A 16,261-nucleotide genomic window follows, 5' to 3' on the forward strand; every position below is an offset into this window, starting at 1 on the left:
ACAAGTGTATAGGTCAATGTTTGTATAGTTTGTCTTACTATTGATTTATTATTTTCTTCCATCATAATATTCTAGTATACAAGAAAACATTTTGCTTTTTTTTTCTTGTATTTTTTGATAGTTACTTTATGGCCTAAAATGCAATCTATTTTAGAGAAAGATCTGTGGTTGCTGAGAAGAATGTTCCAAAACTTATGGGTGCAATTTTTGGTGTATTTACTTTTGAGTATAGTTTTCTGTAGGTTTTTGTTTAGTCCATTTGATTAATATTGTAGTTGAAATTTGACGTCTTTTTGTTGCTTGTTTTCTTGTCCGAATGATGTATCTATTTGATGACAGTTAAGTATTTGGGTTCCCCACTATACTTGTGTCTGTCTCTCTGTCCTTGTTTATGCAATGGGGTTTGGTTTATGAGACTGACACACCGATGTTTTGTGTGTGTAAGTTTATCATCATTCTATGTTCTTGGTATTTTATTTCCTTTACTAATTCCTACTAAATTCATCGCTCTTTTCTAGTACTTCATTTCTCTTTTCTAATTACAACTTGATGTCTACTTTTTCTACATTATTTATGAATATAGTGACTCTTTCAGTTTCTGCTTTTCACTTTCAAATTTTGTGTGTCTTTGCCAGGGAGTCCAGTGTCTTTCACACAACAAATAGATGGTGTTTTTTTAATCCACTTATCCAATCGTCATCTTTTAATTGGAGTTAAGACTATTACATTTAAGGTTATTAATGGCAAGTATTTGCTTGTTTGTGTAATTTCATTGGCTTTTTTTTTCCTGGCTGATTGAAATATTATTTGCTCTTTCTTTTTTTTTTTTTTTGCCAGTCCTGGGCTTGAGCTCAGGGCCTGAGCACTGTCCTTGGACTTTCTCAAGGCTAGAGCTCTACCACTTGAGCCTCAGCACCACTTCCAGCTTTTTTCTATATATGTGGTACCAAGGAATCGAACCCGGGTCTTCGTGCATGCTAGGCAAGCACTTTACCCACTAGGCCAAACTCCCGGCCTATTTGCTCTTTCTTTCTCCCTTGCTCTTAGGAATTTGCTGTATTACTCAGTCGACCATGTTTGATTCTTTTGTTTTTCTCATATGTTCATCCATTCTTCATTATCCTTTCCTGACTCTTCATAATTGTGGCTTTCTTTTTCATATATTGTTATGTAGGATTATTTAAGTCATTTGGGATTAGAGGTCATTATTACATTAGGTTTGGGGATGTCTTTTTTTGCCTATTAATTTTGAAAGATAACTTGTGAGTATAGTAATTTGGGTTAGTAGTTAGTTACTTTTAGAGCTTCAAATATATCATTCCATATTTTCCTGGCTTTCAAGATGTCATTATTACATTAAGTTTTGTTTATCTTGGGACATCTATTAATTTTGAAAGACAGCTCGTGAGTATAATAATTTGGCTTAGTAGTTAGTTACTTTTAGACTTCAAATATATCATTCCATATTTTCCTGGCTTTCAAGATGTCATTATTACATTAGGTTTTGTTTATCTTGGGACGTCTATTAATTTTGAAAGATAACTTGTGAGTATAATAATTTGGGTTAATAGTTACTTACTTTTAGAGCTTCAAATACATCATTCCATATTTTCCCGACTTTCAAGATTTCTGTTAAGGAAATCATCAGTGCTAAGGAATTATAAACACAAACTGCAAAACTATTTTTATTTTAAAACTTATTCTTTATTATTATTTTTATTTTTGTTTCTAGAACATTGGCCCTGATCAAACCTGATGCAGTACCAAAGGCTGGAGAAATAATTGAAATAATAAACAAAGCTGGATTTACTATAACCAAACTCAAAATGATGAAACTTTCAAGGTAATTTGTTGATATTTTTCAGTTATACAATGTCTGATTCCCTTAAAATTTTTTACATCATTTTTTAAAACCAAATAGAAAAAGAAAAACCTGTTAGTGAATAGCAAAGTATATAATAATCATCATATCAGAATGAGAAAATCAAGGTAGCAAGTAATCAGATGTTTAAATAATAACTGATCTCTAAGCTATTAGTAGTTTTCAAATTGTATTGGCTCATTTAGCTATTTCTAGTCTTCCATAGCTCCATGTGCTTTTGTAATGCCAATGATTGACAGTTGTAGTTTTGTGTTGTTAATGTATAGAATAGCATATACATGAAAATGATAGAAGAGAAAAATGAGCATCTCACTTCTGTTTAGCTTTATAAAATTGATATACTTGGCAATGTTTATATTTAGTATATATATTATATATTATAGATTGTATAATTGGTAAATATGACTTTTTATTATTCTGAAAAGCATTTCAACCTATCTGGGTAATTATTTAGTAAAAATAAGACTTGTCCTATTTTTCCCTTTCTATCATGAAAAAATAGAAATTATATTTTAAAATTGAGATTCTGCTTTGGGATTTCTCAGGACAATATGCATAATGAATATTTAAAACAAAGACTTTTTGTATTTTTTCTCAGAGAGACTGAGGAAAAAGCACAATTGATTTTTTCCCAATATTGGGCACTCATTTTGAAAAGAAAACATTTTCTACTAAGTAATGAAAACAAGGTTTGAACATTCAAGAGAAGAGAGACGGGTATCTATTTGGGTGGAAGGCTGTTTTTCCTGTGATCACATTCTGTTTGGCACCTAGCAGTGTCTGTAGGGAGTAGGCATAGGCATGATTATAGAGTTCAATAGGGTTGACTTGGTAGTAGTCTTATTTGTTCCACTAGTGTTTTGTTTGGTTCTGATCAGGTATCTTCTCACTCCTTCAAGAAAACTGTTTGTTCTTGAATATCTGTTTCATGGACCAGTTGCATTTCTGTTTCTGTGAGAATAGGAACAATAGATAGCAATAGACATTCAACCTAATTTCTGTAAGTGTAGTCCTTTAACAGAACAACTCACTTTTACCTCAAAAATGATGTATTTTCGGTTCGAATTTTCTACTTTGTAACATCTCCCACTTTTCATGATTTCTTGAGAGGTAGGAGTTTTATCTTCCAGAATAGTGTCTACCAGATTTGCTTCTAATTGTGCCAGGGTCTTGGTTTGTGACTTTGAACAATTTAACTGTATTCTTATTCTTTCATTAAAAAGTGTCGTTGCTGGCTGGGAGTTTGGCCTAGTGGTAAAGTGCTTGCCTAGCATGCACAAAGACCCAGGTTTGGTTTCATGGTACCACATACATAGAAAAAAGCCAGAAGTGGTGGCTCAAGTGGTAGAACGGTACCTTTGAGGAAAAAGCCCAAGGACAGTGTTCAGGCCCTGAGTTCAAGGCCCAGAAGTGGCAAAAAAAAATGTGTGGTTGCTATCATAGTCCTGAAATTGTCATGAGGATTTCATGAGTTTTACCTCTAATGTTTGATAATTTGGTGTGAAATTTAACATGACAGAAATGTGGCTTAAGATGATGATTCTACAGTACATAAAGGAAGACATGGAACCAGGCATCTCCAAAACACTTGAGTATAAATTTTCCAGAGTTTCTTTTAGAACCTTGAGGCTTATAAATTGCATCTATATGATATAAAATTCCATATCCTAATTATTAGCCCCTACACATATACCTTCAGCTTCATTGCCGCGTACTAATTTTCCTTAGTCTTAACTACTAATCTCTTATCAAACTTTTCCTACTAGTTTGTTTCAGGAACTTGCTTCACTGGAAATAAACATTCCTGCTTCCAAATGTCTTTACTTGAGTGCACCTTTGTCTTTCCTACCCTTTTTAAAAGTATGAAATCTGATTCTTCTAGGACAATCTTTTTCCTTTAGATCTTTCACCTAGTTGGCCCATTTCTGAATAGTGGTGTCACAGGGTCATGATTTAGCTCCCTTCTGAAAATTTGCAAACCATTTACCCTTGTATGCTCACGTTATTTAGTTATCATTATATTCAGTGAGCCTCATTTCTCTTTTCTCAGGTCACATTTTTTTCAACACCACATTATTTAGGCACTTGTACTATAATTTTTCTTCTCCAACTTGTGTCTGTAGCAATGACTTCAGTACTTTCAGATGTGACCATCTAGGACTGATGGTTTTGTGAACTTTTCCCTATTAACGACTGTCACCATTCTTTCAGTATCTTACTTCTTTAATTATGCCTGTTCCTGCAAGCAGATATTCCTCTAGATTCTTTTCTTTCCACTGTACCTGAGTAATAGTCCCCACCCCCATGTCTATCTCATTACCTACCACTTGTGGATGAAATCCAATGCTACTCCAGCTGTGATCTCCTTCTACAACCATGAGTTTGAAAGTAATTCTGGATTTATTCTGCTGCTTCCCCATTCCTTTATCTACCAAATTCTCTTACTTCTGCTTTTTATACATTTCTACAACCATTTCTTTCATAATAAATCCCAAAGACACTCTTAGCTCTGAGCCCTGTAAAATAACAAAGAAATATGCTTTCCCAATACACAATGGCATAGAGTAATCACTCCTGTTCTAAAGGGGAATAGCAGGAGAATAGCAAGGAAGAATTAGACCCAAAGGAAGACCAAAACCCAGTAGGCAAACATTAAATCTTGTAGTCGCATGCCTTGCATTTAGGAATATGTGTTCTTGAGCTCCAATAAAGATTGGTTGGGCAGCTTTGCCTATATGGGTTTGCTGGTTGTGGCCTCTCTTGGACTGGCTGTGCATGCTGTTTGTGAATTTCTTCACTGTATGTTCCACATTCCTGGTCTCTCCTAACTGCCTGGGGTCTCCATTGTACCTCAGGTTTCATCCTCATAGCATCATGCATTGCTTTGGGAGGAGCTTCCTGTGAGGACTCTAACCCTGTCATCTCTTACCTGGTTTCTCAGGGTTTTATTTGAAACCTTGGAATTTTCCATGACTTAGAGGATCTAATAGAGCTGAAAATTCATATAGCCATAGACATCCTAATGTTATAAAAGAACTCATAATTCACACACTTATGCAGGTGCTGCTGTAAACAAATCCCTGAGCTTAGAGTTGTCTAAAAGTATTGCATACTCAACTTCATGCAGAACACAGTACTTGATAGTGAATGTTACTGGTTTATGTAGTTTCTATATAATACTTTTTATTGTTTTTAATATTTTTCTGCATGTTAAAACAGTATGCCATAAAACCATATGCCATCCTTTGCTTGCAACAGTCTCAGCTATCTCTTGATAACCACCTCTTGATTATTTCATGAAGTCACATTGATGGTTGAATTATATCATCTAAGTTCATGTGCAAGTACATTGATAATTCACTCAATGATGACATCACTTAAAATAGATACTATTAAAAGCACATACTTTTATTTACTTAATTTTGAGACACAGTTTAGCTCTGCAGTACGGCTGGCCTGGAAATCTTTATGTAGCCTAAGCTGGCCTTGAAATCATTATTCTTCTGCCTAACCCTAACATGTGTTGGGATTATAGACATGAACCACTGTGGCTGACTTCCTTTCTTCCCTTTTTTCCTTCCTTTCCTCCTTACCTCTTTTCTTCTTTTCTTTTTCATAGTACTAGGGATTGGACCCAAGGCTCTATGCTTGATAGACCAGTGGTTTTCCACCTGAGCTAATCTCCCATATCCCAATTATTTATCTTATGATTATTACTGGATAAATCATTGTGAAATAATGTCTTAAAACACTCATGAAACCAACACCTTCCTTAAATTTAGGTAGGGAACATTCTAGATTATTTGTTGCCTTTTTTTTTTAGTAGTTGATATTGACTGTCTGTGGTATACATGACTGTAATTCTACCAATTGGGAAGCCTAGACAGGAGCAGAGTGAGTTTGGTGGCAGTCTGGCCTATATAGTAAGATTCTCTTAGTCAAAACATCAATTTTAAAAATAATTGATGCTAAAATATCCTTAACATGCTGTGAACTCAGTTTAAATTCTTTTCTTCTTTTTTTTTTTTTTTCGACATGAGGCTTGAACTGGGGTCCTGGGTGCTGTCTCTTGAGCTCTTTTTGCTCAAGGCTAGCACTCTACTATTTAGAGTCATAGTACAGGTTTGGAGATAAGAATCTCACAAACTTTCCTGCCTGGGGTGTCTTTGATCCTCAATCCTCAGATCTCAGCCTCCGGAGTAGCTAGGATTATAGACATGAGCCACCAGTACCCAGTTTCAATTTAAATTCTTTATTTGATTTTTAAATATTTTTTGCCAGTCCTGATCTTGAGCTCAGGGCCTGAGCACTATCCTCAGACTTTCTCAAGGCTAGAGCTCTACCTTTTGAGCCTCAGCACCACTTCTGGCTTATTTTTATATGTATGTGGTACCGAGAAATTGAACCTGAGCCTTTGTGCATGCTAGGCAAGCACTCTACCACTAAGCCAAACTCCCGGCCCCTCAATTTAAATTTTTTAAGAAAAATAACACAAATATAGGATAAGCATCTGATTTGCTTAAAATTTTAACTTCATTACAGTTTTCTGAATATTAGTTTAAGATGAATTATCTTTACATTGTCTTTATAGATATTCTTTAATAGAAATATAAATTTAAGAAGTGAATTCCTGTTAGCATTAATAGAATTAATTATAACTTCTGAATTCTAATCTGTTCCATGTTCTTTCCTTGATGTCAAATAGAATATTACGTTTTAATCTATTTATAGCCAATAAAAATATATTAATATGACCGGGTACTGATTTAATCCTACCTACTTGGCTTGAGTCCAGGTAAGAATGATAGCAAAATCAAGAGGTTAAACTTGTAGCCTAAACTCCTGTGTTAAATACTTGTAGGAAAATTATAAAATTTTGAGCTAAAAGATGACTTTACATTTGTTAATGTAAGTTGGGCTTTAACAAAGAGTGACTAAATATTAAGTTTTGTTTCTAGAGCATTTAAGATGCTGGTGGAAAGGAAAATGGATGAAATATATCATAAGTGGAAAAGATAAATACTGCATATCTTAATTTAAATTTCATATCCCCAAGTAGATATGACTCATTCTTGTAAATTATGTAACAGGAGGAAGTATTTGTTGGAGTACTTGGTAAAAAAAAACATTAGTTAATTCACATACACATCAGACATATAACTTTTGATATTTCATCTTTATATTTGTTTTATTAATATAGTCTAAAAATCATTACTTCATGGTTCCTAACTGTTGTCATTTTGATTATTTTATAGGAAAGAAGGAACAGATTTTCATGCAGATCACCAGTCAAGGCCCTTATATAGGTAGGTACTTATTCTGGGGCACAGTGCTAAAGCAGAATAACCTAGAAAACTAAGGAATTACAGTTTTATAATTCATAACTTTATTACCTAACAATCATTTGTCAAAGGATCAAAATAATGACTTGTAACTGCACAGAAAACTTTTCTAAGAAATTTTTCTCTGTAATCTCATTAGATAAGACATCCTATAGTGTCTCAAACTTGAGCCAAAAGCAAGCTCTTTGTTTTCCAGGCAGATCTTGCCGTCTCTTCCATGGGTGAAAGAGAAATATGGGCTTTCTTTTACAGGCACTCCAATTCTGATTAACATTGTAAGGGTATAGTCTAACTTACTTCATAGCCAGTGCCCTTACTGTCTGTGTATATGGAGAAATGGAAAATGAAATAAGCTGTTGATTTGTATTCCCTGGGTGACTATAAGTCAGTCTTGGATTTTAATCAAGAGCCCCTGATTTAATATAACAATAACCTACAGTAGCCTTTCTACCAACAAATGGTTTCTTCAGCGTTTGTTGATACATCTATTCTCTGTCACTAAACCAGTTCACAACCCCACCAGCATCTGTTGTTATTAGATTTCTTGATCATGGCCATTCTAACTGGAGTGAGGTGGAATCTTAGAGTTGTTTTGATTTGCATTTCTTTTATGACCAGAGATGTCAAGTATTTTTTCATGTGTCTATAGGCCATTCTTATTTCTTCTTCATAGAAAACTCTCTTTAAGTCTTTGGTCCATCTTTTAATGGGATGGTTGTTTCTTTGGAGATTAGTTTTGGAGTGATTCAATTATTTGAGCTGTTGATATATTTTAGATATGAGGCCTTTGTCTGTTGTATGGTTAGTGAAGATCTTCTCCCACTCTGTAGGCTTTCTAGTTAATTTGCTAGCTATGTCCTTTGCCATACAGAAGCTCTGCAGTTTAATGCAGTCCCACTTATCCAGCCTTTCTCTGATTTGTTGTGTTTCTTTGTCCTTATTAAGAAAGTTTCGACCTGTGCCAAGGAGGCCTAGTGTATCTCTTATTCCTTCTTGTAAAGTTTTCAGTGTATCTGCTTTTACCTCAAGGTCTTTGATCCACTTGGAGTTAATCCTGGTGCAGGGTGACAAAGAAGGATCCAACTTTAGTTTTCTGCAGGTGCTTAACCAGTTCTGCCAGCACCACTTGTTGAAGAGGTTGTCTTTCTTTCATTCTATATTTTTTGCTCCCTTATTAAGATAGGTCTGTGGTTTAATATCTGGATCCTCAGTTCTATTCCATTGGTCTTCAGGCCTGTTCTTTTGCCAGTACTAAGCTGTTTTGGTTACTGTAGCTCTGTAGTAGAGCCTAAAGTTTGGTATTGAAATTCCTCTTGTACTTTTTTTTTCTGCAAAGAAGTGTTTTTGCTGGTGTTTTATTATTCCATATGAAATTTTGGATTGCCTCTTCTATTTCTTTAAAGAATGACATTGGGATATTGATGGGTATTGCGTTGAATTTGTAGATAGCCTTGTCAAGATTGCCATTTTCACGATGTTAATTCTTCCAATTCAGGAGCGTGGGAGGTCTTTCAATTTCCTCAGTTCTGCTTTAATTTCCCTTTTCAGGGTTTTACAGTTTTCATCAAAAAGGTCCTTTACCTTGTAAGACAAATTTTTGAAAATTTTTTACTGGTCATATAAACTTTGCTATGCCCAATAGTTTTGAAAGCCCAAAACTCATGTTGTGGTTGAAATACTCAAATCTAAATCTAACGTATTGTCAAAAGAAATGCCTAGGCAACATTTCCAAAAGAAAAGAAGTAAATCAGTCTTTAACCTGTTTTGTAGTGAGCTGATCCAATTTATTACAAGTGGACCTGTGATTGCTATGGAAATTTTAAGAGATGATGCTATATCGGAATGGAAAAGACTACTTGGTCCTGCAAATTCAGAGGTGGCACGTGTAGATGCACCTGGAAGCATTCGAGCCCTCTTTGGAACAGATGGCATAAGAAATGCAGCTCATGGTCCTGATTCTTTTGCTTCTGCTGCCAGAGTAAGGTGTTTTACTTCCATTTTCATTTCTTCAAATGTTTTGTGTCAAAATAAAATATTTCTAACACTGGTTACTTTTGATAGATTATATGCATCAGAGCTAGTACTAGGAATACATTTAACATAGTTTTTCTCTTGATGCAACAATACTTATTTCTGAGCTGATAGCCAGGTCATGGTCAAGATTATTTTTCTCCAATCAAGACACTTGTTTTCCTATTTCTTACTGTGAAAAAATCAGTAAGGCTCATGAATGTTTCAATTGTTGAATTTGTATAAGAATTCTAGTTTGAGCTTGGCAACTGTTTTTAAAAGAAGGCATTTCATAGTCTTTCTTTGTTAGCTACGTAGAAATCAAGTAGAAATACTGGGGCTGGAACAAGCAGCAGGAAAGAAGCAACAATGACTTAACCAGATTTTGAGATGTGTCATCTAGTAGCCACAACAGCTTCCCCTGATCTTCAGTTTCTGTTAGTCACATCTGATCTTTCTTTCCTTTTCTTATCCAGATTGTACTATGACTAGACTATATTCATTGTCTTCTGTTCCTCAGCTACCCTTGACATCTCAGTGGGAGAGTCCATACAACTTGGCACATCAAAACTGTTTTGGCCAAGTCATCCAATGTATGCTCAATTTCAAAATCCAAGGGAAAATGTTCATCTCTTACTGAATGTCTAGCTACATTTGACATCTTTGAATGTCTCTTTTAGAAATAGTCTGCCTATGTTAATTTTATAATAACTCACTAGTCTTTGAACCTAAGAGTTCTTTTTTTTTTTTTAATTTTTCATCTGAGGCTGGTACTTGAACTCACTACCTATCACTCGCTTTCACCCACTGGCTGGTGTTCTGCCACTTGAACCATGCCTCCAAACTGCTTGAAGTGCATTTGAGAATTAAATTGAGAGTGAAAGAATTTAGAGTTCCTTGTCCATATAAGCAGTGGAGCCTAGGGACTTGGCTCTAGATCCTCTATGCTATTTATTTAAAAATTATTATGGACAAGTAAAAAGGCTTAAAGGAACTTGTTAACCTGACACCATTTGTAATAATTTTATCATTATAATTAAAGTTATTAACACAGGTTTCTCAAATGCTCTACTGAAGTTACCATAGGATTTTATTAAGGTAAAAGTATATGAAGCAGCACAATTACATTTTTTTTTTTTGCCAGTCCTCAGGCTTGAACTCAGGGCCTTGAGCTTTCTCAAGGCTAGCTCTCTACCACTTGAGCCACAGCACCTGTGAAAAATAGTATACCTAAAGCATATCAAATTGTGTGTAAACATGCTTCCTTTCATTAGAATAAAAATTTAAGGAAATAAGGAACTAGGAGTTTCTTATGCAAAATTCATTAGCTCCTCAAATTATAAAAGAACATAGGTATTTTTTTGAGAATATGTAAATTGTGTGAAGAGTTGGAATTGGTTGCCATAACAATGACCTCGAAAATGCTCTTGAAAATATTAGCATAGTTTAATAGATAGGGAAGATAGGACAAACCATGGGGAAAGAGCAAAAGTAAAGATATGATGCTACAATATAGAATTACTCACTTTTGCTAAGAAGGTATATTTAAGTAAAATATTTAGACTCTTTTTCTTAGTAAATATTTGTTCAGCATATATAATTGGATATTTGGAAAATTTACACGTCTATTTTTAATAATTGCATAAGAAAAAGAGTTGAACAAAAATTAGAGTTAATATGAAAGAAAAAAAAAGTAATTGGCCAGATAATTGGGTAACTAATTTTTTAAAGTGGAGGTAGATACTGTGGCATTAACAGTAATAAGGGAGAGGAGAGAAACAGTTCAAGTTTGGGGAGTTACAATGACCTGAATTTAAATTGTAACTGTTCTTGCTCACTTTCATTACCTTATTATTCAAGCGCCCTGGGTCTCCTTTTCTCGTGTGTTCTATAGTTACATTTCCTTTACTCGGTCCATGCAGAATTTGTCTCTAAATTTCATTTATCCAAAGTACTTTTTGAGAAACTATTAATTAATAAAACAAAGTCCATATATATCTTCTGAGGGGAGATATTAAAAAAGAAAGGACTAGGCATAGGGCATTCTGGGTACTAAATCTTCTAATGGAAATAAAGCAGAGAAAGGGGACAGAAAAATTCAACAATGGAGGAAGATGTTGTTCTAAGTACAAAATTTTCAGGAAATCTTTTCAATCTATCGTTTGAGCAGAAATCTAAAGTAAACGAAGAAGAAAATCATAAATGTATCTGTAGAAAGAACATTCCAGAAAGAAAGAGAACAATTCATGCAAAGTCTGAATTTTCTGTGTTCAGTGCAGTGGAAGTTGGGCAAGGCCAGTAGTACTGGGGCAAAATCAGAAGCAGAAGACATGGCAGAGGTGTAGACAGTAAGTTACACCTTATAATGAGACCTTGTGGTATATGACTTGAAAATCCATTCCAAAATTCATTCAGTACTCCAATGGTTTATTGTTTGAGATGGGTTCTCATAAATATTTTGCTGAGGCTAGCCTGGAACTGCACCTTTTTTGATTTGTCTCTGAGTACCTAAGATTATAGACATGAACCACTGTGTTTTGGCTATTTTAAATACAAAATGTTCAATAAGTAGCATTTCTATAGTTATAGATATAGAATAGAAGGAGGGGGTTGCACTGGTGGTAAAAATGTGGGTGATAACATTTGGAGTTCTCAGTCTTGAGAGAGTATGATTTCTGGAGCTCAAGCACATAGTGGTCAGATAGGAGAAGAAACAACTAATGAACAAAATAAGAAGAAAGTCAAATGATTAAAGCATCTCAGAATTGGGGATAAGGCAAGTTCTAAGAATTAGGCAGCAAACTTATGGATATTGGTAAGGGCTTTTGTGGAGCAACTTAGAATGAAAGCCTGATTGCTTGTGGATTTAAGAAAGACTTGAGGTGAGAGACTGAAGACATCTCTTTTTTGTGTTCTTTTTAATTGTAATTAATAGAAGGGTTACATTATATTCGCCAGATAGAAGGCGCATTACTTCACGAACATTGATACCCTTTCTCATGTTTTTGTTTCTATTTCTCTCCCCCCACGCCCCCCCTTCTTGTTTTCCCCCATCCCTATCCTATTTCAAATAAATAAATAAACATATATACATTATACCAGATAACAAGGAAGATACTGTAACAATATGAGATAACCAAGGGACAACAAAAGAGATGAGAAATAACATAGTACATTAAGAACACTAATCCCACATTATATGGCTCTTGTTTCCATATCCTGGAGGTCCTTTCATTTAGCATCATACTTATGGCCTTACGTATCTAGGTTTTGCCCTATTGTGGACCCCTGGTAAGGAGAGTCCAAAGTTTATACTAATTATGACATTGAGCCTGTGTTCCTTTGAGTCTGGCTTATTTCACTTAATACGATTTTTTCCAAATTTTTCCATTTCCTTACAAATGGGGTAATGTCGTTCTTTCTGATGGCAGCATAGAATTCCATTGTGTATAAATACCATATCTTGTTGATAGACTCATCAATTGACAGGCATCTGGGTTCTATATCTTTGCTATGGTAAATAGTGCTGCAATGAACATCATTGTGCTAGTGGATTTAGTATGTCCTTGTTTCTGGACAATTGGGTAAATGCCAAGTAGTGGAATTGCTGGGTCATAGGGGAGCTCTATGTTTAGTCTTTTGAGGAACTGCCATACTATTTTCCATAGTGATTGAATGAGTTTACACTCCCACCAACAGTATGGTAGTGATCACTCCTGGCCACATCCCCACCAGCATCTGTTGTTATTAGATTTCTTGATCCTGGCCATTCCATTCTAATTGGAGTGAGGTAGAATCTTAAAGTTGTTTGATTTACATTTCTTTTATGGCCAGAAATGTTGAGCATTTCTTCTATAGGCCATTTTTTTTATCCAGTCCTGGGCTTGAGCTCAGGGCCTGAGCACTGTCCTTGGACTTTCTCAAGGCTAGAGTTCTACCACTTGAGCCTTAGCACCACTTCTGGCTTTTTTTTCTATGTATGTAGTACTGAGGAATCGAACCCCGGCCTTCGTGCATGCTAGGCAAGCACTCTACCACTAGGCCAAACTCCCGGCCAACCATTCCTTTTTCTTCTTCAGAGACGACTCTTTAGGTCTTTGGCCCATCTTTTAATGGGATGATTGTTTCTTTGGAGATTTAGTTTTGGAGTGATTCAATTTTTTGAGCTGTTGATATATTTTAGATATAAGGCCTTTGTCTGTTGTATGGTTAGTGAAGATCTTGTCTTACTTTGTGGGCTTTCTGTTTAGCTTGTTAGCTATGTCTTTTGCCATACAGAAGTTCTGTAGTTTAATGCAGTCCCATTTCTCCAAGCTTTCTTTAATTTTCTTTGTTTTGTTTCTGGGTCATTATTAAAAAATTTTCGACCTGTGTAAGGACATCTTTTTTGAGGAGTTTCTTTTAAAGGAGGTAGAGAAATGAGAGGGTGTATTTTTTTTTCAATTTTTCAGTGCTCCATATTTTCTTGTCATATGACATCTGTATTCTTCCCTCACTGTTTACCTTTTAGGCCCACTTGGGTATTAGAGTTTTATCCATACCCACCCAAATGAGACAATGTAATCAATGCCTCTGTTACAGAAGTTGAAGCAGTAATTGATGGTGTTATTTATCAAGAAGTACAATTAGAAATGGTCGTTAATGTTTCATGCCTATATCCCTAACTACTCGAGAAGCGGAGATTGGGAAGGTCATGGTTCAAGGCCAGACTGAGCAGAAAAGTTCCAGAGACTCCTCACCCCATATCTGAGTGCAGTACCTTCACTGTTGTCCCAGGGTACATGGGAGGCTGAGGTTGTGAGGATTGTGGTACCTGTCCAGCATGGACAAGCCGGTTGTAAGACTCCATCTCAATGGAGAGAAACTGGTTGCAAATGTGTGTGCTTGAAAGCCTAAAAGTAGGCAGATCGCAAATTAGGATAGCTGTTGGACATGAAGTAAAAATCCTGTCTGAAAACCAAAGTCTAGAGGTATGGCTCAACAATTTTTTTTTTTAACCAGAGTAGCAAGTAGAAGATCTGCATTCAGTCCCTACTTAGTACAGCAAAAAAAGAAACTACAAAAAAAAGTTGTAAAGTCATCAATATGATAGAGAGGAACTTTGTGACTAAGAATAGAACATTTTAAAGTACTCCAAAATGTCATATCACTTGAATGACTCAAGTACACTAGTATTTGAACAGTTCCAATAATCACACAGGAAAACAGAAGGAAGACTATTAAAGAAGAGAAGGGGGAAAGGGAAGGGAAGAAGGGAAGAAAAGGAGGACAATGGAGGTCTAGATATGATCAAAGCATGTTATATGCATAATATGAAAATGTCACAATAAAACTCATGAGCATATAATGAACATATGCTGATAAAAAAGTTTTAAAAACTGAAAATTACCATTAGTAGTGGCATATTAACCTTTACTATGATCTTTCAAAAGAACATTCCAAAAAGAACATTCAGTGAGAGTTGGTTTTTTTTTTTCCGATGTTTTGAAGACTACAAAGGTATGCAGATGAGTTTCTTTCTTGGAAATTAAAATTTGGTAGAGGGCAGGAACTTGAATCTGTATAATTTTACAGGAGAGGGATTTTGCCTAAACATCAAGAAAAGCTTTGTAGCGGTGGTAATATTTTAAGTTGCCTTTTTTTGTTGGTTGGTAGGGGTTTTGGAGGTTGGGCAAAGGTTTTTGTAGAGCAATGAAAATTAGAGGAATAAAAGCCTAGGGGCAGGGCCAGGGAGTTTGGCCTAGTGGTAGAGTGCTTGCCTAGCATGTACGAAGGCCGAGTTTGATTCCTCAGTACCACATACATAGAAAAAAGCCAGAAATGGTGCTGAGGCTCAACTGGTAGAGCTCTAGCCTTGAGAAAGTCCAAGGACAGTGCTCGGGCCCTGAGCTCAAGCCCAGGACTGGCCAAAAAAAAAAAAAAAAAAGCCTAAGGACAAGAAATCCTCTGAATGAGCAATTAAAAGAACTAATTAAAAGAACGACATCACCCCATTTGTAAGGAACTGGAAAGACTTAGAAAAAATACCAAAAAAAAAGCCTGTGGACAAAAAATCCTCTGAATGAGCAATTAAAAGAATTAATTAAAAGAACGACATCACCCCATTTGTAAGGAAATGGAAAGACTTAGAAAAAATCATATTAAGTGAAGTAAGCCAGACTCAAAGAAACATAGGCCCAATAGTCTCTCTTATTTGTAATAATCAGTAGAAACCTTGGAGTCTCCTAGCAGAGATTTACAATAGAACAAAATCTAGAGACATTAGGCCAAATAGTATTACACTAAATGTAAGGACCTCCAGGATAGGGAAACAAAAGCCATATAATGAATGACTTTCGTTGTTAATGTACTATGTTATCTCTCATCTCTTTTGCCATCCCTTGGTTATCTCATATTGTTACAATATTTCACCTTGTTATCTGATATATTTTATATGTGCTTAATTGGTTATTTGAAATTGGATAGGGAAGGGGGGAAATCAAGATAAACTGGGGGAGGATGGGAGGGAAATGGGGACCATGTCATGAGAAAAAGTATCAATGTTTGTGAAGTTATGCACCTTTTATCTGGTGAATATAATGTAACCCTTCTATTAATCACAATAAAAAAAGAACTAATTAATGTGACTATCTGCATTGCTGTGTGCCATTTTAACTATCTGTATGAAAGAAACTAATGAATCTGAACCAGATCAGGCTCGAGTTTGGCTATAAAATGTGGTTCATTTGATTCATAGTAGAACTTTAGTAACTTGAGTTTATTGAAGTGTAGTTCTCAGCTTCCTGAACATGAATTTCTGTTTCTACAAAAATTTTCTTGAGCGGGGCACAGTGGCTCATGCCTGTAATCCTAGCTACTCAAGAGGCTGAGATTTGAGGGTCATTCCCAGCCCGGGGCAATACAAAGCCATGACTCTTATCTCCAATTACTCACTAGAAAATGAGAAGTGGGGCTTTGGCTCAAGTGTAGGGTGGTAGCCTTGAGCTGAAGAGCTCAGGATAGCGCCCAGGCTAGCATTCAAGCCACA

The 16,261-nt window shown here is 35.5% G+C and overlaps 1 protein-coding gene across 2 annotated transcripts in view; it reads left to right on the forward strand.

Moving 5' to 3' along the window:
- The window catches only part of Nme7 (NME/NM23 family member 7), a 131,945-nt gene that overhangs the window by 27,082 nt on the left and 88,602 nt on the right, over positions 1-16,261 (forward strand). For both annotated transcript variants that reach the window (XM_090340502.1, XM_090340503.1), the window contains exons 4-6: positions 1,733-1,843; positions 7,138-7,188; positions 8,995-9,202. In XM_090340502.1, the coding sequence (XP_090196628.1) occupies positions 1,733-1,843; positions 7,138-7,188; positions 8,995-9,202 (370 nt within the window). The remainder of the gene's footprint in view (positions 1-1,732; positions 1,844-7,137; positions 7,189-8,994; positions 9,203-16,261) is intronic.

Source organism: Megascapheus bottae, chromosome 10 (assembly GCF_031878675.1).
Source record: "Megascapheus bottae isolate mThoBot1 chromosome 10, mThoBot2.hap1, whole genome shotgun sequence".
NCBI classification, from domain to species: Eukaryota; Metazoa; Chordata; class Mammalia; order Rodentia; family Geomyidae; genus Megascapheus; species Megascapheus bottae.